This window comes from Anguilla anguilla, chromosome 7 (assembly GCF_013347855.1).
Source record: "Anguilla anguilla isolate fAngAng1 chromosome 7, fAngAng1.pri, whole genome shotgun sequence".
Taxonomy (NCBI): domain Eukaryota; kingdom Metazoa; phylum Chordata; class Actinopteri; order Anguilliformes; family Anguillidae; genus Anguilla; species Anguilla anguilla.
The window spans coordinates 38,340,659-38,362,528 of record NC_049207.1 but is presented as its reverse complement, the minus strand read 5'-3'; the positions used below and the strand labels follow the sequence as shown (position 1 = coordinate 38,362,528).

Genomic DNA, 21,870 nt, shown 5'->3' with positions numbered 1-21,870 from the left:
GTAAAATATTATTGGGAAGAGGTCGTCTTAGGTCCTGCGACATGAGTTTGTAGGCCTATTTGTATTTAACCAGAAGCGCTAATCCTGGGTGATTTACATACAAGACTAGAACAACGTAAGACTCCTAAATTCGATTAGAAGGCGCAGACAACTTAAGGCTATAAGGCAACTGCATTTGTAGAGGCGGCACATTACCCTTTTTCCTTTCATTGAACTAGTAGCCTAGTTCATTCACATCCAAGATAGTGGTACGCACTACAGGTAGGCCGACACTACCAACAATTGTGACCTGCTAATGGTCACCTACTATTAGAAGTACTATGGTAAAAATATATGCGTGGCATTTGTTGGCATGCAGAACTCGCGCTTATTTTTGCTGTATTACGGGGATATCCAAGGGGCAATCCCGTGTGGGGGGAAAAAACTTATTCGCTATTTTAATGAAGATGCCCGGAAGCAACGCAATGATATTTGTCGGGGTGTCATTTAGTATGTTTTTAATTCTCATGACAAGAACGTCGAACTGCGTTGCGTCAGGAAACAGTAAAATTATCAGGAGTCTGAATGTCAGTCAAACCACTAATAAAAATCAAACTATCATCTTAACACGGACGGGTTCTGACAACCGCAAAAATACACATTCCAGCGATCACGCATCTACATCATTAGTAAATAAATCTACTACTGCAAAGACCACGGTTCAATCTACCCGTGCACCGAAAACTACTACAACAGCAAGTTTCCACACTGAAGATTTGAATGAGAGTATCGATAAGCATGTTGAGAGAAGAGTTTGGGATAAACGAGTTCAAAATGAACCCCTGGAACTAGGTGAGTTTTCGGCGGTCTTTTTCAATTGTCAGTAATTTATTTAAACGTGTACTTATCGCTGTGCTATTATATTTTGTTGAAGCCGATTTGGCTGTTCCATGAAATCAACTGTGTTAAGTAATGACGATGGAACGCATCATCAGAGGGATCCATGCAATCCCATGTCAACATACAGTGCACGCTTTCATGCTTTTGGATATAGCCTTGCACCATATATTGTTAAGCACTAGTGATGAGCACGGTTCATCCTGGCGAATGTACCCAACGAGCCCCAGACTGCATCATGCATTCATTTATACTAAAGTGGGGTATGGAGCAATATCTACAGTTCCACTATGTGTACAACTATTATTGTTATTGTGCATGTTTCAATTTAACTAAGCAATTGCCTTTGCGACCGCTGCAGGCTTGGGCACATTCCTTGTTTGAACACGGAAAGCATAGTAGATCACCCCTTTGTTTGCACAAAATGTGTTTCTTCTGACAATGCCTACTGCAGTTTTATACATCAAAACTTACTTTGACGTGGATTCAGTGGTCCTACACGTTCTCATTAACCTAAGTTTTTTTATTAGACTGGTCTGCAGTGTCGCGTTTGTTGACTTGATTTGATTCCGTTTCCAAATGGTGGAAAATTACATTTTAATAACCGCGCGGTTTCATAATATCAACCAGGAAGGGTCATCACTTTTTTGAGCAAAGCCCATTGAAAGATCTCCGCTGCGTACTTTTGGCAAACTCTTAAGGGAAAACGTATACACACAAGAGAGGCCATAGGCTATTGGCCATTCACCAAACGGTTGAAAGCGATCTCCATTATCCATGTGTAAACATAATCGAGTCTTCCTTCCTTCATACATACCTCGATGCTACATAATTAATTCCACTTTATGTTTCTCATTAGGTTATGATAACTGTTAAGTCAGTTCCAGGTTTATGGGTAGGCCTACAACAATGGTCAGACGTGCGTTGTCAAACTAAATGACACATTTGGTTTAGTACAGGTTTCTCTCTGTCTGCACCGTTTGTGCCATCGTGTCGTGGTACTGCCATTAGTAATCAGAAGCTGTCTTGAAGATGGGTACCGGCTGGTGGCCAATGGAAAGAAGTGACACAGAATTATTTTGGTGGTAAAAAAAAAAAAACTGTAGTGAGTAGCTACTGTTGCCAGCTGAAATATTGATTCAATTAACGGTATATTTCTTTGGGCGGAGTAACATATGCAAATGTGAGCATGAGTACAAATTTACCTTGTCTGTTATTTATTTTAAAAATCCTAATTGGTGTAAAATAAATCTTTAAACCAGGCTCAGCTAAGAATAAGATTTAGCAGCCATGCTTCCTGGTGATTTTCTGCTGGCTGAAGCTTAGTGGCATTAGGTTTGTTTTGTAATTTTAATGGTAATTGGACACCAACTTGCTCCTGATACTGGCTGATGCAGTTCTGCCTGTAGATCTACTCAATTGCCACAGTGCAGTGATGGAATAGGAATCAGTCTTCCCGGTTTGGTGTGAAATAGAGGTTACATGGCTCCCGGGTGGTTAATCCTATTAAAAATCTTTTCCAGTCTGGATGCACTTTTGATCTTTTATAAAATTCTGAAATCCTGGACATGCCAAGAATGGTCAGCAACCATGCAGGGTGTGCATAATTGCTCGCAACATTCCCCAGTGAGGAAGGGATTCATTTTGTAGGATTTTCCTTGCCTCATAACACACACAGCACACTAGGGGGTACACTGGTTGGTTTATCAGCTCAATCTTATTTGTTTAGCGCTTTTTACAGAGACACTGTCACAAAGACACTTTACAGCATAAATGCAAAAGAAAATTTGGCAAACAAAACCTGGTCTGAATCCCAAAAAGTGAGCTATTGAGGTAGAAAGATCCCCAGTGGGAAGAAAAATTCTAAAATGCTGGTGGGGAAAAAAACAAAACTCTTGGGAGGAACCGGGCCATAGAGGGGGAGCACATCCTCTGTTGTCCGGCCCGGTGTAATATTTAAGATGGAATGAATGGTAACAGAAATATAACGAGGGATCTTGCAGAGCAAACAGTAAAATAGGTTGGGAATATTACAGTCAGAGTTAAACTAAACTACATGTAGCTGGTAAAATAGGCACTCCAAGCAGAGAAGTGTGTAGCAATATGCAATTCAGAGGGGCGTAGCAATGCATCTAGGTCTCCTGGTTGCGTCATAGTGTGGGCTTGAACTAGGAGAGGGACGATTCAGGTGTCTGCAGTCTCCCTAATCTAATTGTATATGAAGCGTGCTTCTCTGGCATAATGATTCCACGGCTGATCTGATCGACTGTGAAGCGGAAATCAGCAGCAGCTGGCCACACATGCTTTAGAGGAGAGCAAGTGAATCAGGAGGTACAGCAATGACACAGGGCGACCAACTGGCCCTTCTATACTGGGGAAAATAAATCAAACTGATTGCAGTTATTAAAGAAAGGGAGCCAGTTCAGCCAAAATGTGTGCTGAAGAGGTGGGTAATCAGTTTGCATCAGAAAGTGGGCAGTGATTCTGCTGACCTGACCTTCATAGGAAGATCCTTCCACCACTGTGTGGGTGTGGCCAGACAGGCATCCTAATAGGTGATAGCAACCACTCCGGGAGGGGATAGCCTGGCTTCCCGAGTTTGCTGATTGGATCGGTCTGGCAGCTAGATAAAGTTTAAAGATGGGTTGAAGGCATTGTGGAGCTGCTCCAGGCACTGTCATCTAGGCTAATACCAAGGTTTTAATCTTGATGTGAGTTGTAACAAGTAGCCTGTGAAGTGAGGTGTGGAGGGAAGTGCTGTGAGCACCCTTGGGAAGGTAGTAGCAGTGGTGGAAAGTCCAGGGGGTCAGACAGTAGAAGTCCTGCCATGTGTTTCTTCCTCCCGTGAACTAAGGCAGTTGGTTTCGCTAATTAGTTCAACCTCCTAGCTGAAAAATGATGCTATTTAGCAAATCCAGGTGATTGGAACAAAATATTTGGGAGAGCTTTTACAATTCCAAACTTGGATTTTCCACTTTGAATAGTAGACAAGTCATATGGCAGTTTTCTAGCACATGCAGGGAGACCAGTGAGGAGGGATTTGCAGTCATTCAGTCATGACAGAACAGGGTCAAGAGGTCATGAGGAGATGGATTCTACAGATGCTGTAAAGTAAGAATCTGCTGGACAGACTCACTGTCTGGAAGGGAAATAAGACTTGTTTTTCTAATATGACCCCCAGGCCTTTTTTAAATATAAGTCCTCTGTGTGAGCCCTCCTGTAGCACCCATATTGAATGAGGGGTCTTGCAGTAGAGAGGGCCTGGAGGGAATGTAGAGCACCTCATCCTTATCCAGGTGAAGCTTCAGGTGACAGATTTCCGTATTGGAGGTCCGATGTGAGATCAGCGTGTCAGACAGAGCAATGGAGAGAAAAGGCGGAGTATATCAGCGTTGCGGTGGTATGAAAAAAAAACAGGAAGAGATGATAGAACTTAGAGATTGCTGGTAAAGGGAGAAGAGGAGGTATGGAACTTTGGGGAACACCTGTTGGAAGACTATGCGGTCCGGACGCGCCACTTTCCAGGATAGCGGCATCCACAGATGGAGGATTCAAAGCACTTAAAAGCTGTGCCCAAGATCGCCCGTGAGGTCAGGGTGGAGAAGAAGAGCATGTGGTCAACTGTGTCAAAAGCTGCAGAGAGGTCCAGAAGGATTAGGATATTTCAACTGTTGATAATATAATTTACCATTAAAATGGGAAAAAAGAAAACCAAAGCATGAAAAGGAAGCTGTAATTTATTCTTACTGGCCAATCAGAAGCAATCCATCACTCCACAGAAGCAAAGGTTTGGATTCACTTGATATCTTCTGTTAATCTCACAATATTTAAGTCGCAATATTTTTTGTTCTTTCTTGAAAAATAATTTGGCAACTTCAGTGATTGTCAAAACTGCCAAACCAACTGTTGACTTTAACTCTTAGGAGTTCATTTTAGTGATTGTTAAGCACATCTTTGTGAAGAAAAAAAATCTTGCTTTTAGTTTTTAGCAAAAGTTAAGGACAAATGTTCATTGTATCCCAGCCCATGTGAATAGCTTGACATGCAGTAAGTCTGGGTATTTATCTTTTTTTTGTTACAGTTGAGGCCAAAAGTTTACATTCACATAGGCTAAAGATATTCAAACTCAGTTTTTCACAACTCCACGCATTTCATGTTACCATACATTTTTTTTGGCTAGTCAATTAGGGCACCAATGACATAAACAGATTTTCTTAAATTTTATATTTTACATGGCTACAGCAAGGTGTTTGAGCTCTCCACATTACATTACACCTTCAGTAATACCTGCTATAGAGTTGAAGGCTCAAAATTTAATTTTTTGATTTTTTTATTAGACTTTGTATCACTAACTAATCGTATTCGATGTGACAAGGCACCACAAAGTCTGGTTTTTTGTTATTTGTTTTTTTTTGGGGACTAAATTGTGATGGTAAATTGTGAGCCAATAACAGGAAATATCTGTCGTATACCCAGGAAAGTTATGAATTTCTGTGAAAATTTACTGTGGCGTTCTGTTGTAATCCTTGAGTTTTAGGTTTGTTTTAACAGTCATGACCCTGCTTGGAAGTACCACCTCAAAGGGTTCCTTTCAGGATAGAGTTAGCAAGCACAGCGCATACAGTATTCCACTGCAAGACCTACACTGCAATGAATCATTTTCTTGCTTAAGAATTGAATTGAATTATTCCCCTTGTTGGGGGTAAAATGGAGCAATGCCAAAAGTTTTAGTGCCTCTGTGAACGATTGGCTCCATAATATATTCTCATGAATAATACACAAGATGGAGAACTGTTGTAACAGTATGCCTGGTTTGCCTGGTTTTTCCATTGCCTGCAAAGCTCCAGAGATACATTGTAATCTTAGTGTAGCCTCGGTGGAGAGGGGTCAGCGTTCTCCCTCTCTCGTTTTTTCACTGAAGGGTGCAGAATTTGAAGAGAGAAGGCTTGTGAGAAGATCAGCATGGGGGCAGGAAGAGGGCGGGCCGCTATGGGCCAGATGTGCTCGCTCGGTGTACCTGGAGGGAGGGACGAAAACACAGCAGAGCAGGGATAGCGAAGGCAGGCAGACTGTTCTAAATGGCCTTAATGTTGCGTTTGAATTTTCACCAGGCTAAATTCTCGTATGCTCGAGTTTATTCGGCTTTCACCAGTGTGATGCCTCTAGAGAGTCTCCGTCATGACTCCCTTATGACTCTTTTTCCAACTGTTTTTTCTCGTTTGTTCTTTACATCTTGCTATCAAATCCATTGCAATTATAACTCTTGCAATACACATTGTGATACGTGTAAACAAACACATCGTAAACAAAGAAGGTGTTCACAAGCAGTACTTACAAAATTTCTACTAATTTCTTCAACATACTGTTATGCATATTTAATTGACCAGCAGGTACACCTGCTGCATTTTGACTTCTGGTTTCGGTAATGAACGGAAAATGAAGTTAGTGGTTTGAACCTCTTCGAACCTCTCCCTCACTACCCATCTTCTGCTGTGGTCTGAAGACGCATCTCTTCAGACTATACCTGGACTAACTACCATCACTCTGTGTATCATTTCACTTTAAATCCCCCCCTTTCATGACACTCATGTTACATGTACCCCCATTCCATTTTGTAATTTGTATTCGTCCTAATATTGTAGCTTGTTCTTCTCCCTAGTTTGGCTTGGCATAAGTTAGGTCAGAATAATGTTCACTGCATGAACTGAACTATGTTCTTGGCTATAAATCGCTGTATGAAATTAGTATTGTACCTTATTGAACCTGTGTTTTGTAGTTGTCCAATGACCATGATTTGTACTTTTTGTACATTGCTTTGGATAAAAGCGTCTGCTAAATAAATGTAATGTCATGGAATGTGTTGTTTGTAATTAGCAGTGACATATGTAGCCCATTTAATCAGGCTGTACATTAATTTGAGCTTCATGTGAATGCATCTTTTTGTGGTGAATGTTTACAAAAGTAATTTTGTTTTAAAACAACATGACTACTGAACACTTGAAGCATCAGGTTTATGTCAGTTATTTTGTGATTTGCCCTATTATTCCCGAAAATAAACAACAAAGAGCCTAACTCTGTGACTCAGTACATTTTTCATGATTAAAATACCTGCTTTGAGAACATGGACAGTTCTCCTCCACAACCATAAAACACGACATTTGAACTCACAATAATATATATGCTAGTACGCATAAATTGTACAGTCCTTTTCCCACACTTAATTCACAGGAGAGGACATTAAGACAGGAAACAAGCTGAGCTGTGATAACACACTCAGTAAGCAGCAATTGTTCAACACTGGAAGATAAAGTACAAACAAGTAGGGTTAAAGTTGCAGATGTAATAACGCTGAAAGTAATAACTATGAATTTATATGAATTACTTTGAACTGCGAGTTAACTGGGAAAAGGATATATAATGTACAGGTTACAAAGTGCATAATTTGACAACACCAGAAAGGCCAAATGACCACTATTCATATATAAAAAGCTATCTTGGAGTTTCTAGAATCCAGAGTGGCTATATGTTCATGGAAAATGTCCAATATGACCACGTTGTTTTTAACCCACCGCTACTTAAGCTGGGAACATCTCCAGAATATTCCCTGTACAGCAGGTCTCTGGTTTTCCCTGAATACTTGTTGTAAATCTGAGCGTGTCCATTGGTGAAGTGAGACACTGCTGAGCTCATTAAAAAGACTTGGTTTCAGTAGAGATGTAAAAACCACCAAATGTGCCCACTAATCTTAATCCTGTAGAAATGGTAGATGTTCTGTTCCAAACAGTGGTCAGTTTTGTTGTATGTGCCTAGAATTTATAAATTAGCTGTATAAATGACATTTACTTGTAATCTGCTTTGCATGTATCTGAGTAAAAAATGTTTCTTGACTACACTTTTCAAATATTGATAGACATTTTCTAGAAAGCCTTAAATCGAAAACTTTGATTACACATACAGCCCATGAAAAATAATATTGGATAATTATTGTAATATTATATTTGATGATATCATAGCTGTGAGATTAAGCAGTGATAGTTTCAGAGAACAGGTCTGGGAACCCTTTATAAGAGGGTACAAAAATGCCATTCATGTACTCTGACAGCAGTGTGTCCTTGTGTTTCTCAGAGCAGAGTTCAAACAGAGGTTATTGAAACATCTCTCCCTCTCTCTTTGTTTCCTCTCTCCCTCGCTCTCTTGCTTCCCTTTACCCTTTCCTGTTTCATTCTAATTCAAATGTAAGTATGCTTTATTGAAAATGAATTTCAGTAATGCTGCCATTTACTTAATGGCTGCAATGATAGTAACAACAGCTGTAATCCGAACAATAACAAAATCTTGGTGACTAATAATGCTGTAGTAATTATTTTTAATTTGACTTTCTTCACACAGCACTATGTGTGTGTGTGTGTGTGTGCAGTTGTGTGATACCTTTATACTTGTTATAGAAGCACTGATTTGGCTTCAGAAGTCTTATATTGGCTAAAATAAATGGTAATTTTTTTTCTTTCCAAATCACATTGGACACCCCTTGGTCTGGGGCTGTTTTATTGTTTGGGTTCGGTCCCTTAGTTCCAGTGAAGGCAAATCTTAATGTTACAGCATACAATCACATTCTAGATGATTCTGTGCTTCCCCAACAGTTTGAGGAAGGCCCTTTTCTGTTTCAGCACAACAATGCCCCTGGGCACACAGCATAGAAATTATTTGTCGAGATTTGTGTGGAAGAACCTGACTGGCCTGCACAGAGCCCTGACCTTAAGCCCATCCAACACCTTTGGGGTCAATTGGAAAGCCAACTGCGAGTCAGGCTTAATCAATCGATCAGTGCCTAACCTCACTTCTGGCTGAATGGAAGAAAATCCCTGCAGCTAATATAAAGCCTTACCAGAAGAGTGGAGGTCATTTTAGCAGTAAAGGGATGACCAATGCCTTATTAATGCCCATTATTTAGGATGAGATGTTGGATGAGCAGGGGTCCACATACATTTGGCCATGTAGTCTAATCTAAGTTCTTGAATAAATTGGGTCTATACTTTTTATAAAAATTACCTGAATCTCATAGGGCCCTATAAAGTAAATTGTTCATTCCATGTTGTGGTATATGAAGTTGTCATAGGAGTCTTACTTGTATACTTGTGTCATTGCAGATAGGAGTGCATGGACCAAGCAGCATCTATAATATGTCTGATGTGATGTTCACTCTGAAGTGCAATGTGTGTGACAGTCTGTAGCCTGTTTCCCAAATCTCTCTGATAATCTTTCAGTGTGAAGGCAGGGTTTTAAATCAAAGTTGTCTTGTTTTACTAGTGTTAATTAAGTCATTTTTATTTTTTTATTTTTTTATTTTAAAACTACAAACTTTCATTGAAAGGTTCTTTCTTAATTTCTTTCACAAGAAGTTCTGTATGAGTCATACCCATGTGCTCTCTCTCTCTCTCTCTCTCTCTCGCTCTCTTCATTTCTCACTTTCTCTCCAGTTCAATTCAATTTCTGTTCAATTTTATTTGTATAGTGCTTTTTACAGAGAACTTTCACAAAGACTCTTTACAGAGCTGCAAAAAGTCATGCTCTCTCTCTCTCTCTCTCTCTCTCTCTCTCTCTCTCTCTCTCTCTCAGAGTGTCCTCCTCTGGGTCTGGAGTCCCTGCGGGTTAAGGATAGGGACCTGCGGGCCTCGTCTTACCAGAGGCGAGGACTTGGTCCCCACAGGGGCCGCCTCAACATTCAGGTGGGGGCCTTTAATAGGTCCTCTGTAGCATGTAGTCTTTCTCCATCATTAGGGCTCATAAAAAGCCAGAAGTGGAGTATTAACTAACTATACAATGCAGCTGAATTCCTGTCCTAAAATAAAGTAATTTTCCCTATGCAATGTAGACCCTGTATTCTGTTGTTTAAACCTGTGGTGTCGTTACACTGTAGTCTGGCATTGAGGACGGTGACATCTATGATGGGGCGTGGTGTGCCCGGTTTAAGGACCAGAAGCAATGGCTGGAGCTGGACGCCCGCCGCCCCACCCTCTTCACCGGCGTCATCCTACAGGGTCGCAACTCCATCTGGAGGTGATTGAAACGGAACCAGGCCTCTACCCACTGAGTGCACTATTCTCACACATACTGTTTCTTTTAACTGCCTATTTCAGTCCACGTAAGAAAACCAGTGAGGAGGGTAAGGTGTAGGGGGTGCACATATTGTAACCAGCTATTGAGCAAAGTAATTTATAGTCCGCACAATATTCTTTACCTCACTCAATCCGTAAATGAAATCTGCATCCAGAAGTGTAAATATGACTGGGGAAATGTCTTTGGTGATGCTTGTAATTGACAGTTTTTCCAGAAACCTAGAGGCATGGTCATGTGTTTTAGAGCCTCAAATCAGAATGAGTCAGCGAGAGTGTGCGTTTGCGGTTAGCTTAAAAGAGCTGTTAGCATAGCGTATAAGATCTATTAGTTTGGACATAGATGCAGCATGATTGTATTAATCAGTAGTGCTGCTACTCATTAATGAAAAATGTGACTAGCGCCACTATATGGTGATTTAACATGCTCTCTTTATGGGGCAGCAATGCTGAAAAGATGTTGACTGAATGTTATTTCCATGTTATCCCACAGCTGGGACTGGGTGGAAACCTACAAGGTACAGCTGAGTAATGACTCATTGGCGTGGAAGCCCATCATGAATGGGACAGTCGAGGCGGTGAGTCCCCTTGATTGGGTGGAACAGTGCGAGGCCAGATGGGATGGTAGTTCCCTCTTCCTAGGGTGCTTTTATTCCATAATTATCATATTAGAGTACCGCATGTAAGGATCACATATGATATCTGCTATATGATATCATCAATGCCCAGTGGTGAGCAGAAAGGTGTGGCCTCCATTGTGCCTCTGAACAGTCAAGCTATATGATTGGGTACTATGTACAAATATAAATCACTGTAGCTACAGGCATCTACTATGCAGATAATTCATTTAAAATCAACTGTAAGATAAATTACAGAAAGCTGCATAGTTTGAAACAATGATTATGAAGCGTATTATCCGTGGCCATTTTGGATAAATCTGTTTATATTACTAATTTATTTAAGTTTGTGGATGTGTTAAACTGCAAAGCATATGTTAGTGTTTTTGGTTGGCCGGGAATCCCATGGTAGGACTGGGAGCTTGACTTGACAGAATCTTCCGGAAACACACCACTCCAGTGTCTGTCAGTGACGTTGGTCCCCTGCAGGTGTTTGAGGGGAACCAGGACGCTGAGACGCCGGTGCTGGGCCTCTTTCCAGAGCCGAGTGTAGCCCGCCACCTCCGCATCAACCCCCAAACCTGGTATGAGAACGGAACGGTGTGCCTGCGGGCCGAGGTACTGGGCTGTGTCCTCCCAGGTATAGTCTACATTACCGAAACACGGTGCTACCAAAACGCAAACACCACAGCTGTGTTGTAACTGTGTCCCTGGCCCACGTCGTCCAGCATGTCTATAATGACATTGCAGTAGAAATGGAACTTTGCTACAACAATAGTGTAGCATCAGAATACTGCGACCACAACACGAAGGTATCACCACTGCCGCATTGTTATAATGTCATTATGTCCTGTAACTACAATGTTGAAGCACTCTTAGGATCACTTAGGAACACTCTTATTGTCTTATGAATGTCATGACACTAAAATTTTGTATATTTCTGTTCTTGCATTATAAGCAAGTGTTGCACTGAGGAGCACCCATTACTCATGCCTACACTTGCTGTATTTCAAATATAGCATCAAATCAACTAGCTACATATAATGCAACACAATGCTCATTAAATTGGAACTTTTCCCACTGGCCACTAGTGTGGTTTTCACAAACCGCTAATGGCTCACAGATCATAGATTGAGAACCTCAGTTATAGGCAATAATAATAGCAGTACCATAGCCTCTCATACAGTTGCGGTGTCTCTGGCCTAGCGCACTGTTTGCATTGGCTTTAGTGATGCCTTGTTGCTCCCTTCCCCCACCCCCCCCCCTTCCCTTCTTTAGAACCGAAAAATGTTTACACCTGGGAAGCAGAGAAAGGGTCAAAGGACGATCTGGACTTTAAGCATCACAACTACAAAGAGATGAGAAAGGTAAGAGACGTTTTAATTTTCTTCTCTAATTCTCAGTGTCTCCATTTATTGAGTTGTTTTCAATGAGATTTGACTTGACTTGATTTGACTATTTTCTGCTGCTGCTTGTTTTAAATTGTGTTTTGTTTGGGTTTTCATTGGTACATGTCTTCTAAGCATAATGCTTTGTGATAGGAATTAAGAGATCGAAAGCCCCAACCCACCATTTCACCCCACCTACCCTTTCATGTATGACAGTTTATTTTTACAGACCTCAGGCCAGGGCATGTGGTTTGAGGATAATCAGTTCCAAGTTAATGTTATTCTAGTTTTCTCACCTCCACTGAGTTGGCACACTGCCTGAACCAGCCCAGTGCCCAGTTTGTGGTAAACCTGACCATTATTACATAACTGTGACAGCACTGGGCTCCCTCAGATGAAGGAGTACTTTGTACAGTTCTCAGAGTAGTGGTTGAGGAGTGAATGGAGCTCCTGTCCATCACGTTGTTCTCTCATTTTTTTTCTCCCAATTTTTAGAAGCTCCAAATGTGTCCCTCATGTCATTGCGGTTTCAACCACACTCCATGAAAGCAGCACAGCAGCTGAAGAGTGTTACTCTGATGTACTCATTACAAACTAAAGACCACAGCTACACAGTTCTACAGGAGACACAGTGGAAACGTATTACCTCCTTCCTGATTTCCTCTATTGCTACCAGTTTTTCAGTTTAACAGAGCATTTATTTTTCACATGGGTGGTATGGGTGTTTGATAACTTTTTTCATTAAATAAATGAAATAATAATTTAACAAAAATGTGTTTTTTGTTTACTCAAGTTTCCTTTGTCTACTATTACATTTTGTCTAAAATCTGAAACCATTCAGTATGACAAATATGCAATAATAGAGGAAATCAAGGGGGAAAATACTTTTTCATGGAACTGTATGTTGGACAGCATGTCTACTGTAGGGCGAGCACGAATACCAGCTGAAGCAGTAGGGAGCCATAGGCAATGTCACTGATAACACACAATAGCTCTGCACCCATTGGGCAACACGTTTTCTGTGCACCCTGGTCATGAGCGACAGTGGCCCCCCCTCTCTCTGCTTCCCAGCTCATGAAGGCTGTGAATGAGGAGTGTCCTGACATCACGCGGATCTACAGCATCGGGAAGAGCCACATGGGCCTCAAGCTGTACGTCATGGAGATCTCTGACAACCCGGGCAAACACGAACTGGGTGAGTGAAGAGCGTGTGTGTGTGTGTGGGAGTGTGTGGATGTGCGTTCGTGTGTAGGGGGCGACATAGCTCAGGAGGTAAGACCGATTGTCTGGCAGTCGGAGGGTTGCCGGTTCAAACCCCACCCTGGGCGTGTCGAAGTGTCCTTGAGCAAGACACCTAACCCCTAACCGCTCTGGCGAATGAGAGGCATCAATTGTAAAGCGCTTTGGATAAAAGCGCTATATAAATGCAGTCCATTTACCATTTAGTCCATGTATTTGTCAATATATGGTGGTTTACCACGTTGGCATGGTGTCTTCTGGGACAGTTGTATTCTGGCCAGGAATCACATTAAAGAAACCCTTAGGTTTCAAGAGGAAACCAATACACTGCATTTTCATTTCTCTGGGGAATTAACACAGGGCAATTCCAGTTCACAAATACCATCACAAATTACCAATGGCAATACGCATTTGTTTAGGTAATATGGTAAGTAATGCAGTCTGTTTTAAAGCCATGCAATGTGTAAAATAGGGCAATGGCCATAACCACAGCTATAATAATGTTACATTCTTTCATGTTACAAATGATAATTAAACCCAAAGAGGCACAACCTAGAACATATCATGTACAATTTACAGTTTAGTCATGCAGCCTTTAGCTAAAGCAATGTACACGTGCACATCACATGGTAAGCAAACACCATAAGTAAAGGCCAGTTCAGATCAATGATTCGCAATGAGACGAAACGGTTTTAGAATGTTGCAGAGAAAATTTCAGCGGTGTGTTAGTTAGTTACAGAGCATCTGACGCCATTGCCTGTGGTCTCTAAAGACCCACCTTGTCAAATCGCCAGGTGCAGTTTTAGAACGTTTACAATCAGACGTCTTGGAATTTTGCAAGTTGCATCCAGTCTCGTTGCGAATCATTGATCTGAACTGGCCTTAAGAGATAGGTCCACTTCATGTATATCAAGCGTCACCCTCAAGTGTCACCAACAAGATGCTTGCCTTAAGAGATATGTAAGTTCTGAGACATTTGTAAAAGATAGCGAGCTGGCAGGAGAATGCTGACTGGAGAGGTCTGGTTGTAGTGTATGGTGTGATCATTACCTGAAGATACGAAGGGGCAGTTCTATGTCCAGCCTGCTATGCCTGTGCGCAAGATTTGAACTGAGTGCAGGTACCCACCAGAAGCCATAGAAGGATGTTGAAGAGCACTGTGGAACATGTGAATTTTGGCAGGCTGAAGACCAGGCAGCAGCAGCGCTCCTAACCAGTTGCAGTGATATGAAGGCAGAGGCCATTAAGCAAGCCAGCAAGGCATTACAGTAGTCCATATGAGAGATTCCATGGAATTGTATATACTGTAGATAGCTGTGTAGCCTTTTGGTTGGGTGTAATGGGTGAGTTCTCGTGAGGTTGCATACGCAGAATCTATAGTACAGTGTGGTTGCCACAATGTGTTCAGACAACCTAAGCTGGTCATCTGATGCCACACCAAGTTTCTCACCAAGCTGAGCAGGAGGGAGACACTGTGGAGCCGTCAACAGTCATTGAAGCAACAATCCATGGGTAACCCTCTGCTGGGAGGAGCAGGAGTTCTGTCTTTCCCAGGTTGAGCTTCAGGTGGGGGATGGGTATCCAGGCTGTCAGGTAGGCATGCAGAGATACATGCTGAACTCAGGTTTCGGTGGGAAAGAATGTAAAACAGCATTACTGTAAGTGCCATCAGCATAATGATATGACATTCTATGACTCGAGATAACTGGACCAAGAGATTTTTTGTAAAGACAGTAGAGGAGAAGACCATCTCTAGGTTCTACGTTGCCTGGTAGGATCAATCGATCAACAAGATATGAATTAAACACTGCTAGGGTGGAGCCTGAAATGCCCATCTCTGTTATGGATGATAGAAGGATCTGGTGGTTGGCAGTATCGAATGCAGCATACACATCAAAGAGAATGAGGACATAGCTGAGTGAAGAGTATCTGTGACTGTGGTGAGAGCTGTCTCAGGGGAGTGGCCAGACTTGAAACCCAACTGGTTGGGGTCAAAGAGGTCATTCTCCTGGAGATGGAGGAACAGTTGGTTGCAGACTGTGTGCTCGCAAGTTTAACATGGAAATAAGTGGACTGAAACAGGTTGGTGGTTGTGTGCATTGCTGCGTTCAGAAGAGAAGTGTTCAGTGAAAAGTTATGATTGCTTGGCACTGCAAACCAACCATTTTTTCTCACAGAGCATTCCGAGGTGTCAGTTAAAAAAGCATTGTCATCAGAATCTGCTATCATTGTCTTTTAGAGGTTTATGAAGCCTCCTCAGGTTCTGATCACCCTCTCATGTTTCATTCATTGATTTTACTGTGGTTTTACGGTTTTATTTTAGTGTAGGGTTACTCTATCTGTATGTCCTTCATTTTACAGGTGTATTTCTGATGTGTTATCAATTCTGTTTTATTACCGTTGTGATTATGATTATAATATTATTACAGTGTCTACAGTGTCTTACAGTTTAGCTGTGATGTTGACACTGCTTTTAGATTGCATTGTAGATGGTTTAGATGCATCTCAAAAACCACAGGAAGCAGACAAAGAGGAATAGCAAGGGAGAGAATCAGGGTTATTTATGAGCTTGGGAAGCAGGGCTGTCGTCTACTTCTGTGGTCACATGGTTCAAAGAACCAGAGGCTTAATGTTTGACTCACAAGAATGTGAATCCCCAGTCTCAATGGTTCTGTGTTGTGTAGCACTGTGTGTGTGTGCATGCACGTGGGTATTTTTGTGTCAGACACTCTGAATGTGCATGTATGTCATATACTGCATCAACAAGTGGTGGCCTTCGCACTTTATAGTGTTGGCTGGCTTACCCTGCATGCAACAGAAGGTCAAACATATTGATGGACATCAAATAACCCAGTGCAAAGCCCCAGTTTCATCAGTGCCGTAATAAGGCAAAAATTGGTATACAAAGTACTGTAGTTCATGGCTGAGATATCAGCCAAAGTGACATCCAATAGTACAGTAGCATTCACACACTAACCTGATCCAGATTGACTCAGTATTAAAGCCTGAATGGATCCTGTGTCCATGAGCCTTGAACGGAGGATGGAAGGGGGTGGGGGTTGGGGTAGTTGTGCTGGGAGGTTGAAAAACAACCCTACGTCTGTGGTAACATGGCCTCAAACCTTCAGCGATCTCCTCGCTCTCTGAACAGACCTGTCTTGTCTGCTCTTTTCCGCCATGATGGAAGCTGGTCTCCCACCAAGTGGGTGTAAACATCTAAGACTGTGACTGCTGTCAACTCAAAACCATGGCCTTTTAATAATAACCTAGAGTCAGTTATGTTTTAAGTCTGAGTAGTTATGAAAACCTAGGATGTGTAAGATTAAGCTGGCTTGTGAAATAGGTTTGTTCAGTAATAATAATTTTGTCATTTTAGCAATACAAAAGGACCCTCTTTGGGTTCTCTGTTTTGTTTTTACATCATTGAGCTCATTGAAAGTCAGCAGTCCAGTAGTAGGAATAGTTCGAATAGCCAAGACAACCTATTGACCTCACCTCCTGGCTTGTTCCAAGATAGTTGTCCTAATGCTTGTAGCTGCCAAAAACCTTTGTGTAATTTTCTGGCAAATAGTTGAATGCAGGGCCGTATCTTGTCTAAGGTCAAAAGAAAATGAACCAGTCTTGTTACCAAGTGCTTCACATCTTCTTTAAATGCAGAGTTCAGAGTTTTTATCCAGAGGTGGCAGATGCCTTGCAGATAGCTGCCTATCCATACATATACTAAAAGGCAAAGAAAGAGACCCATACACTGTAACAAATATGGATATGTACGTACTCATGTGTTATTGCAATCTGTGTTGGCTGTGCTGTATTTACTTTAATTAATTGTACCCACCCATTCACTGAGTGATTAGGGTAAAATGTCACACCTGCTGACTAATGGCAGCCAGATGCTAATGATGGTCTGTCTGTGACCAAAATATTTGTTGTGTTTAGCACTTTTTTACACTTTCACTTTTATATGTAGTCTAATAATCTGGGTAATACATTTTGAACAAGCCTCTGATTCAAATGTTTTAAAAGTCTTTTGTAACTGTGTGGATCTCTTTCTTTGTCTTACAGTTTACATTTTGACTGATGTGCCTGTTTCATCATCTGTTCGCATACCTGTTTCACAAAAGCACAAACCTTTCCTGTAGTAGCATATACAGAATACGTTTAAACAACTTTAGCCCTGGGTTTCTATAAATCTCATACACTGACAGAAACAAAGATCCTTTTGTTAGAATTTACTCCTGGGTGTTAAAGCCCTCTAGTGTGTGCTTGTTTTCTTGTGGTCTGGAACTCAATATGAGCAACTGCACCACATTTAAGGTCAGCTGAAAAAATGTAATATTGTCTTAGATGTAGCCATGTAAAATAAATGGGCAATCCTTTTTCCCAGGTCACCAAAACCCCCATCAGTAATGTTGGGGAACATTCCAGTTCAATTCTTTTCTAGCTGTGTGATAACCTAACAATGAGGATTTCCCCACAATCAGTCTTAGAATGTAAAGTAATTGCTTCTACAAACAAGCTCCTTCAATTTAAATGATGGGCATGTCACTGACAAACTTAATGGCAACATCACTGTCTATCATTTGTCATTTAGTTTGTGGAAAAAAACAGATTTGTTTTGGTGCCATTTTAATAATTTAAAAAATGAATGACCATTAACCAATGTCCTTTAACATTTAGTGTGATTAATGGAAAAAATAGCCCGTACCTTTCTGGGAATATTCTGGGGACCAGGAATTGATAGCTGGGTTTGTACTGCCTTGTCTATTGCTTATGCTGAACAATCATAAATTAAGCTCAGGACAGTTATCAGTTTAAAGGCAGGGTGTGTCCTCTGTTGGAACCTCAGCAAATCCCAATGTTAGTGTTGCTTTTTTCTAGAATGTGTTATTGTCTATCAATTTGGAATGTCCTGCCATTAATTTCCCTTGCTAAGTTGGCAGGCCCCGCAGATACCATAGTTAATTTTTTGTGATGAATTTGGCACCCAATATGGGGCTGAGAAGATTCAATTCCCAACCCAATTTGGAATGAGAAATCGTTTACAACCATAGCTGTATGTATGCTGCAAACCACAATGCTGATTCAGGAGAGTATTGACATCTACAGTTTTCCTCTGAAACACGTAGTGTCGCCAGCCGACTTCTTTTCACATCACACGCTACAGCTGAGGAGTCATATGTTTCTGATGTATTTATTTGTATTCGTCTTTTATGTCACGTTACCACAGTCATGCGTTGTATTAAAAGCTTAGAATTCTTTACTTTAATTCAATGGTGTTTTGTGGGAAATGCAGCATAGTTCAAGCTAAGCTGTATGCTTTAGCTCTTCACAAAGCATAGTTCAAGCTAAGCTGTATGCTCTGGCTCTTCACAAAGCAGCTGCAGTTATCGGGTAGGTGCTTTATTTCAGACCTCTCTGTAAATGTGTACGACCAGGAGTTCCTGTCTAAAAGAGGCATGATGTTTCCTCCCTAAAAACCCTTCTACATCGCTAACTCTGACAGACATGTAAGAATGCTGGGCTCTGCTGTGGGAGAGAGGAAGACACGTGTGCTGGAATGCTTTGTTTATTCATTTCTCGCAAGGGGTCAGAAGAGCACCTTAAATTGGTGGTGTGTGAATGTCTGGCAAATGAATTGAATGAAGGGTAAATGAGATTAAATCATACACCACCAGAACTGAACTGCCTTCTGACAATTTATGGAACACTGTGTAGGTGCTATGTTAATTTTCAAAAATGTTGCCACTAATTTACCTTTAGCGTGTTCACAGAATATTATATAAATCGCGACACAGCTTTCATACACAGTCCATGGCATTGAATTAAGTCTTTATCAAGCAAGTACTAAGCACAGGCAAGAAACTAGCCACTCCAGAAAGTCAAAAACATGGTATCCCTCTGCCAAAAAACTTTCAACAAGACAATGATAGCAAGCATATTTCAAAATAAACCAGAAAATGGTTTAAAAGCATAGGTCAAAAGATCTGGAGAATATAGAAAAATTGTGTTTGGGGGAGTGGTTAAAGATCCCTCTCAATATGATCATCAATCAATAAGTACCGAAAACAGGGGTGTAAATAACTGTGATACCTACATTTTGAAAAACAAAAAAACTTTGCAGTATATGACATCCAGTTTTATATTAGTCTAAAGGAATTTTTTATTTTTTGTAATTTTTGAGTATACAAAATAGTTTATTACCTGTATTGTTCATTTTAAACAGCCTTCCTTGCTTCTTCTTATTTAAATGAGTTCATAATTTTGGATGGCAATGTATATTAGTTTATGAATATTCATGCGGAAGAGTGCCTAAGAACAGACGTCCATTGCTATTTGTCCTGCCCATTCTTGAATACTTGCAAGATGCAATCATTTAAAATGTTTCAGGTATCATTGCAGAGAGACAGAAATTAGGTCGCCCATCCGGTTAATCTGTATAATCATTGGATGAATGTCAGCCAATGATTATGGCTGAGTGTTCCAGCCTTCTCTGCGCCCCCTGCAGGTGAACCGGAGTTCCGCTATGTGGCGGGGATGCACGGCAACGAGGTCCTCGGTCGGGAGCTGGTCCTGAACCTGATGCAGCACCTCTGTAGCGAATACAAGAGGGGCGACCAGCGCATCGTCCAGCTGGTGAAAGAGACCCGCATCCACCTGCTACCCTCCATGAACCCTGATGGCTACGAGATGGCCTACAGGAAGGTGCAAAGGAAATGGGAATCAGGGCTGGGAAGGAGGAGGAGTGTGAAGGTTTATGTGTCCAGTGGCAGGATCCTATTCTCACAGTGCTTTTCTTCTCAGTACATTGTTAGTTGTTTAAACACACAGCTAAATGTTCTGTTGTTAATTTTATCCCATGAATATCAGTAGCTCTTCCTCTTGCCATTATTTAGCATATTCAGTGTTTGAAGTAATAGGGATCAGAAGTGATCTCTAAAATCCTTTGAGAAAGTATTTTTTTCCTTAGAGTATCTTGTCCTCTATGCAATATTACAGCAGTAATTTATGTTTCACAGTTGCCAAAAAAAGTTAATTCAGCCCAACTCCATATTGGCTGTTGCACTTTATGACTGATAATCGGGGGGGGGGGGGAATCTTCTTATACTCAAATTCCAAGCACAATAGTGGAACTTACATATGGAGAAGTTATATAACAGAGAACTGTATTTCTTATGAAAGTGCTCTAGTGATGTTTTTCTGTCACGAGTTCCCTGGTATTTCTAATTTAAACACGAATTGGGAAACAACAACAAATATAATGCCAGGCTGTTTTAAAATATGAGTTTTAAATGGTTTTCATAAAATACACAACCATACTCATTGTTAAGATATATTAGATTTTATAAATCTTGGTGCTCTTTAACAGGGCTAGTAATTCTTTCAGCTTCAGATTCCAGTCTCAGCAGGAATGTACACTATAGCTACAGCCTATTTAAAGCCTTTTAGTGGTCATAGAGTTATTGAAATGATCAGACTGGAGCCTGGTTTAACCTCAACCATTACCCTAAATGCCCAGGGCTCAGAGTTATCCGGCTGGGCGTTGGGTCGTTACAGCTACGAAGGGATTGACATGAACCACAATTTTGCGGACCTGAACTCAGTCATGTGGGATGCCATGGAACGGGAGACAGACAAGACCAAGCTGATCAACCACTACTTCCCCATCCCAGAGTTCTACCTGTCTGAGGAGGCTTTCGTAAGTGCCAGCGATGCCGCAGAAATTCACATCCTTACCGTCCTCCATCTTCCTCTGTCTAATTCACAGTTCCTTTAGACCAGGGATCAGCAACTCACGGTCCTCGAGGGCCGAGAACTGCTGGTTTTCCACCCTCCCTTTGCCTGGGAGTCAGGTGTGAAGACAGTCTGGCCAATCAGTAGCACTAATTACCCGGGAGAAAAGAAAACCAGGGCTGGATTTGGATTCGAGGGCCAAAGTTGATGATCCCTGCTTTAGACTAAAGCAGAAACTTTAAATTCATATAGAATGGGGTAATAACAAGGGCTGATCCAATTCAGGATTTTGTTCCCGTTCAGGATTTTTTTTTTCTTCTCTTAATTAATTAATGAATTATAGGTTGGCCTTATATTTGTGTAAGTACCAGCTACAGCCATACTGCAAGTGTATCCTAAAGTTTTTACTGTGCTCAAGTGCAGGAGTGAACCAGTGTAGTTTATGGAGCTGTCAGAAAACTAAAACTAAGGTAATTGGTTGGATCGGAAAAACCAGGACACAGTTGTGTTCCCCTGATATAGAATCTTTCAGTTCATTCAAAGATGTGATGTGCTTTTTGGCTCATCTCAACTATTACCATGTGCACCCCCCACCACTCCATCACACTGCAGCCATATTTGGGCCAAAACACTCACCTTTAGCTGAGATGGTGTGGAAGGGAGATGTTTTCTTGTTTTACTGGGGTTTTACATTAACATCTTATTCATCGGTTTCATACAGGCCTTTGAATTAATGATGTGTCATATGCGCTTTATTTGACAAATTAAACTCTTTCCCGTAGATTAGTCTTCTGAAACCATCAGAGATACTGTACTGTACTGGGCAACCGATAGTGGCAAGGTGGCAAACAATTTGTCTTCATTCTTTTAGGTAACATTTCACGCTGCCATTTAAGTACCCCACCT

General features: G+C 41.2%; 1 protein-coding gene across 1 annotated transcript in view; it reads left to right on the top strand.

Moving 5' to 3' along the window:
* The first annotated feature begins 411 nt into the window (after positions 1-411).
* The window catches only part of LOC118231315 (probable carboxypeptidase X1), a 28,648-nt gene continuing 7,189 nt past the window's right edge, over positions 412-21,870 (top strand). The window contains exons 1-9 of the mRNA XM_035425012.1: positions 412-831; positions 9,493-9,602; positions 9,794-9,933; positions 10,483-10,567; positions 11,096-11,246; positions 11,885-11,973; positions 13,066-13,189; positions 19,739-19,935; positions 20,750-20,929. Of these exons, the coding sequence (XP_035280903.1) occupies positions 441-831; positions 9,493-9,602; positions 9,794-9,933; positions 10,483-10,567; positions 11,096-11,246; positions 11,885-11,973; positions 13,066-13,189; positions 19,739-19,935; positions 20,750-20,929 (1,467 nt within the window). The 5' untranslated portion in view covers positions 412-440. The remainder of the gene's footprint in view (positions 832-9,492; positions 9,603-9,793; positions 9,934-10,482; positions 10,568-11,095; positions 11,247-11,884; positions 11,974-13,065; positions 13,190-19,738; positions 19,936-20,749; positions 20,930-21,870) is intronic.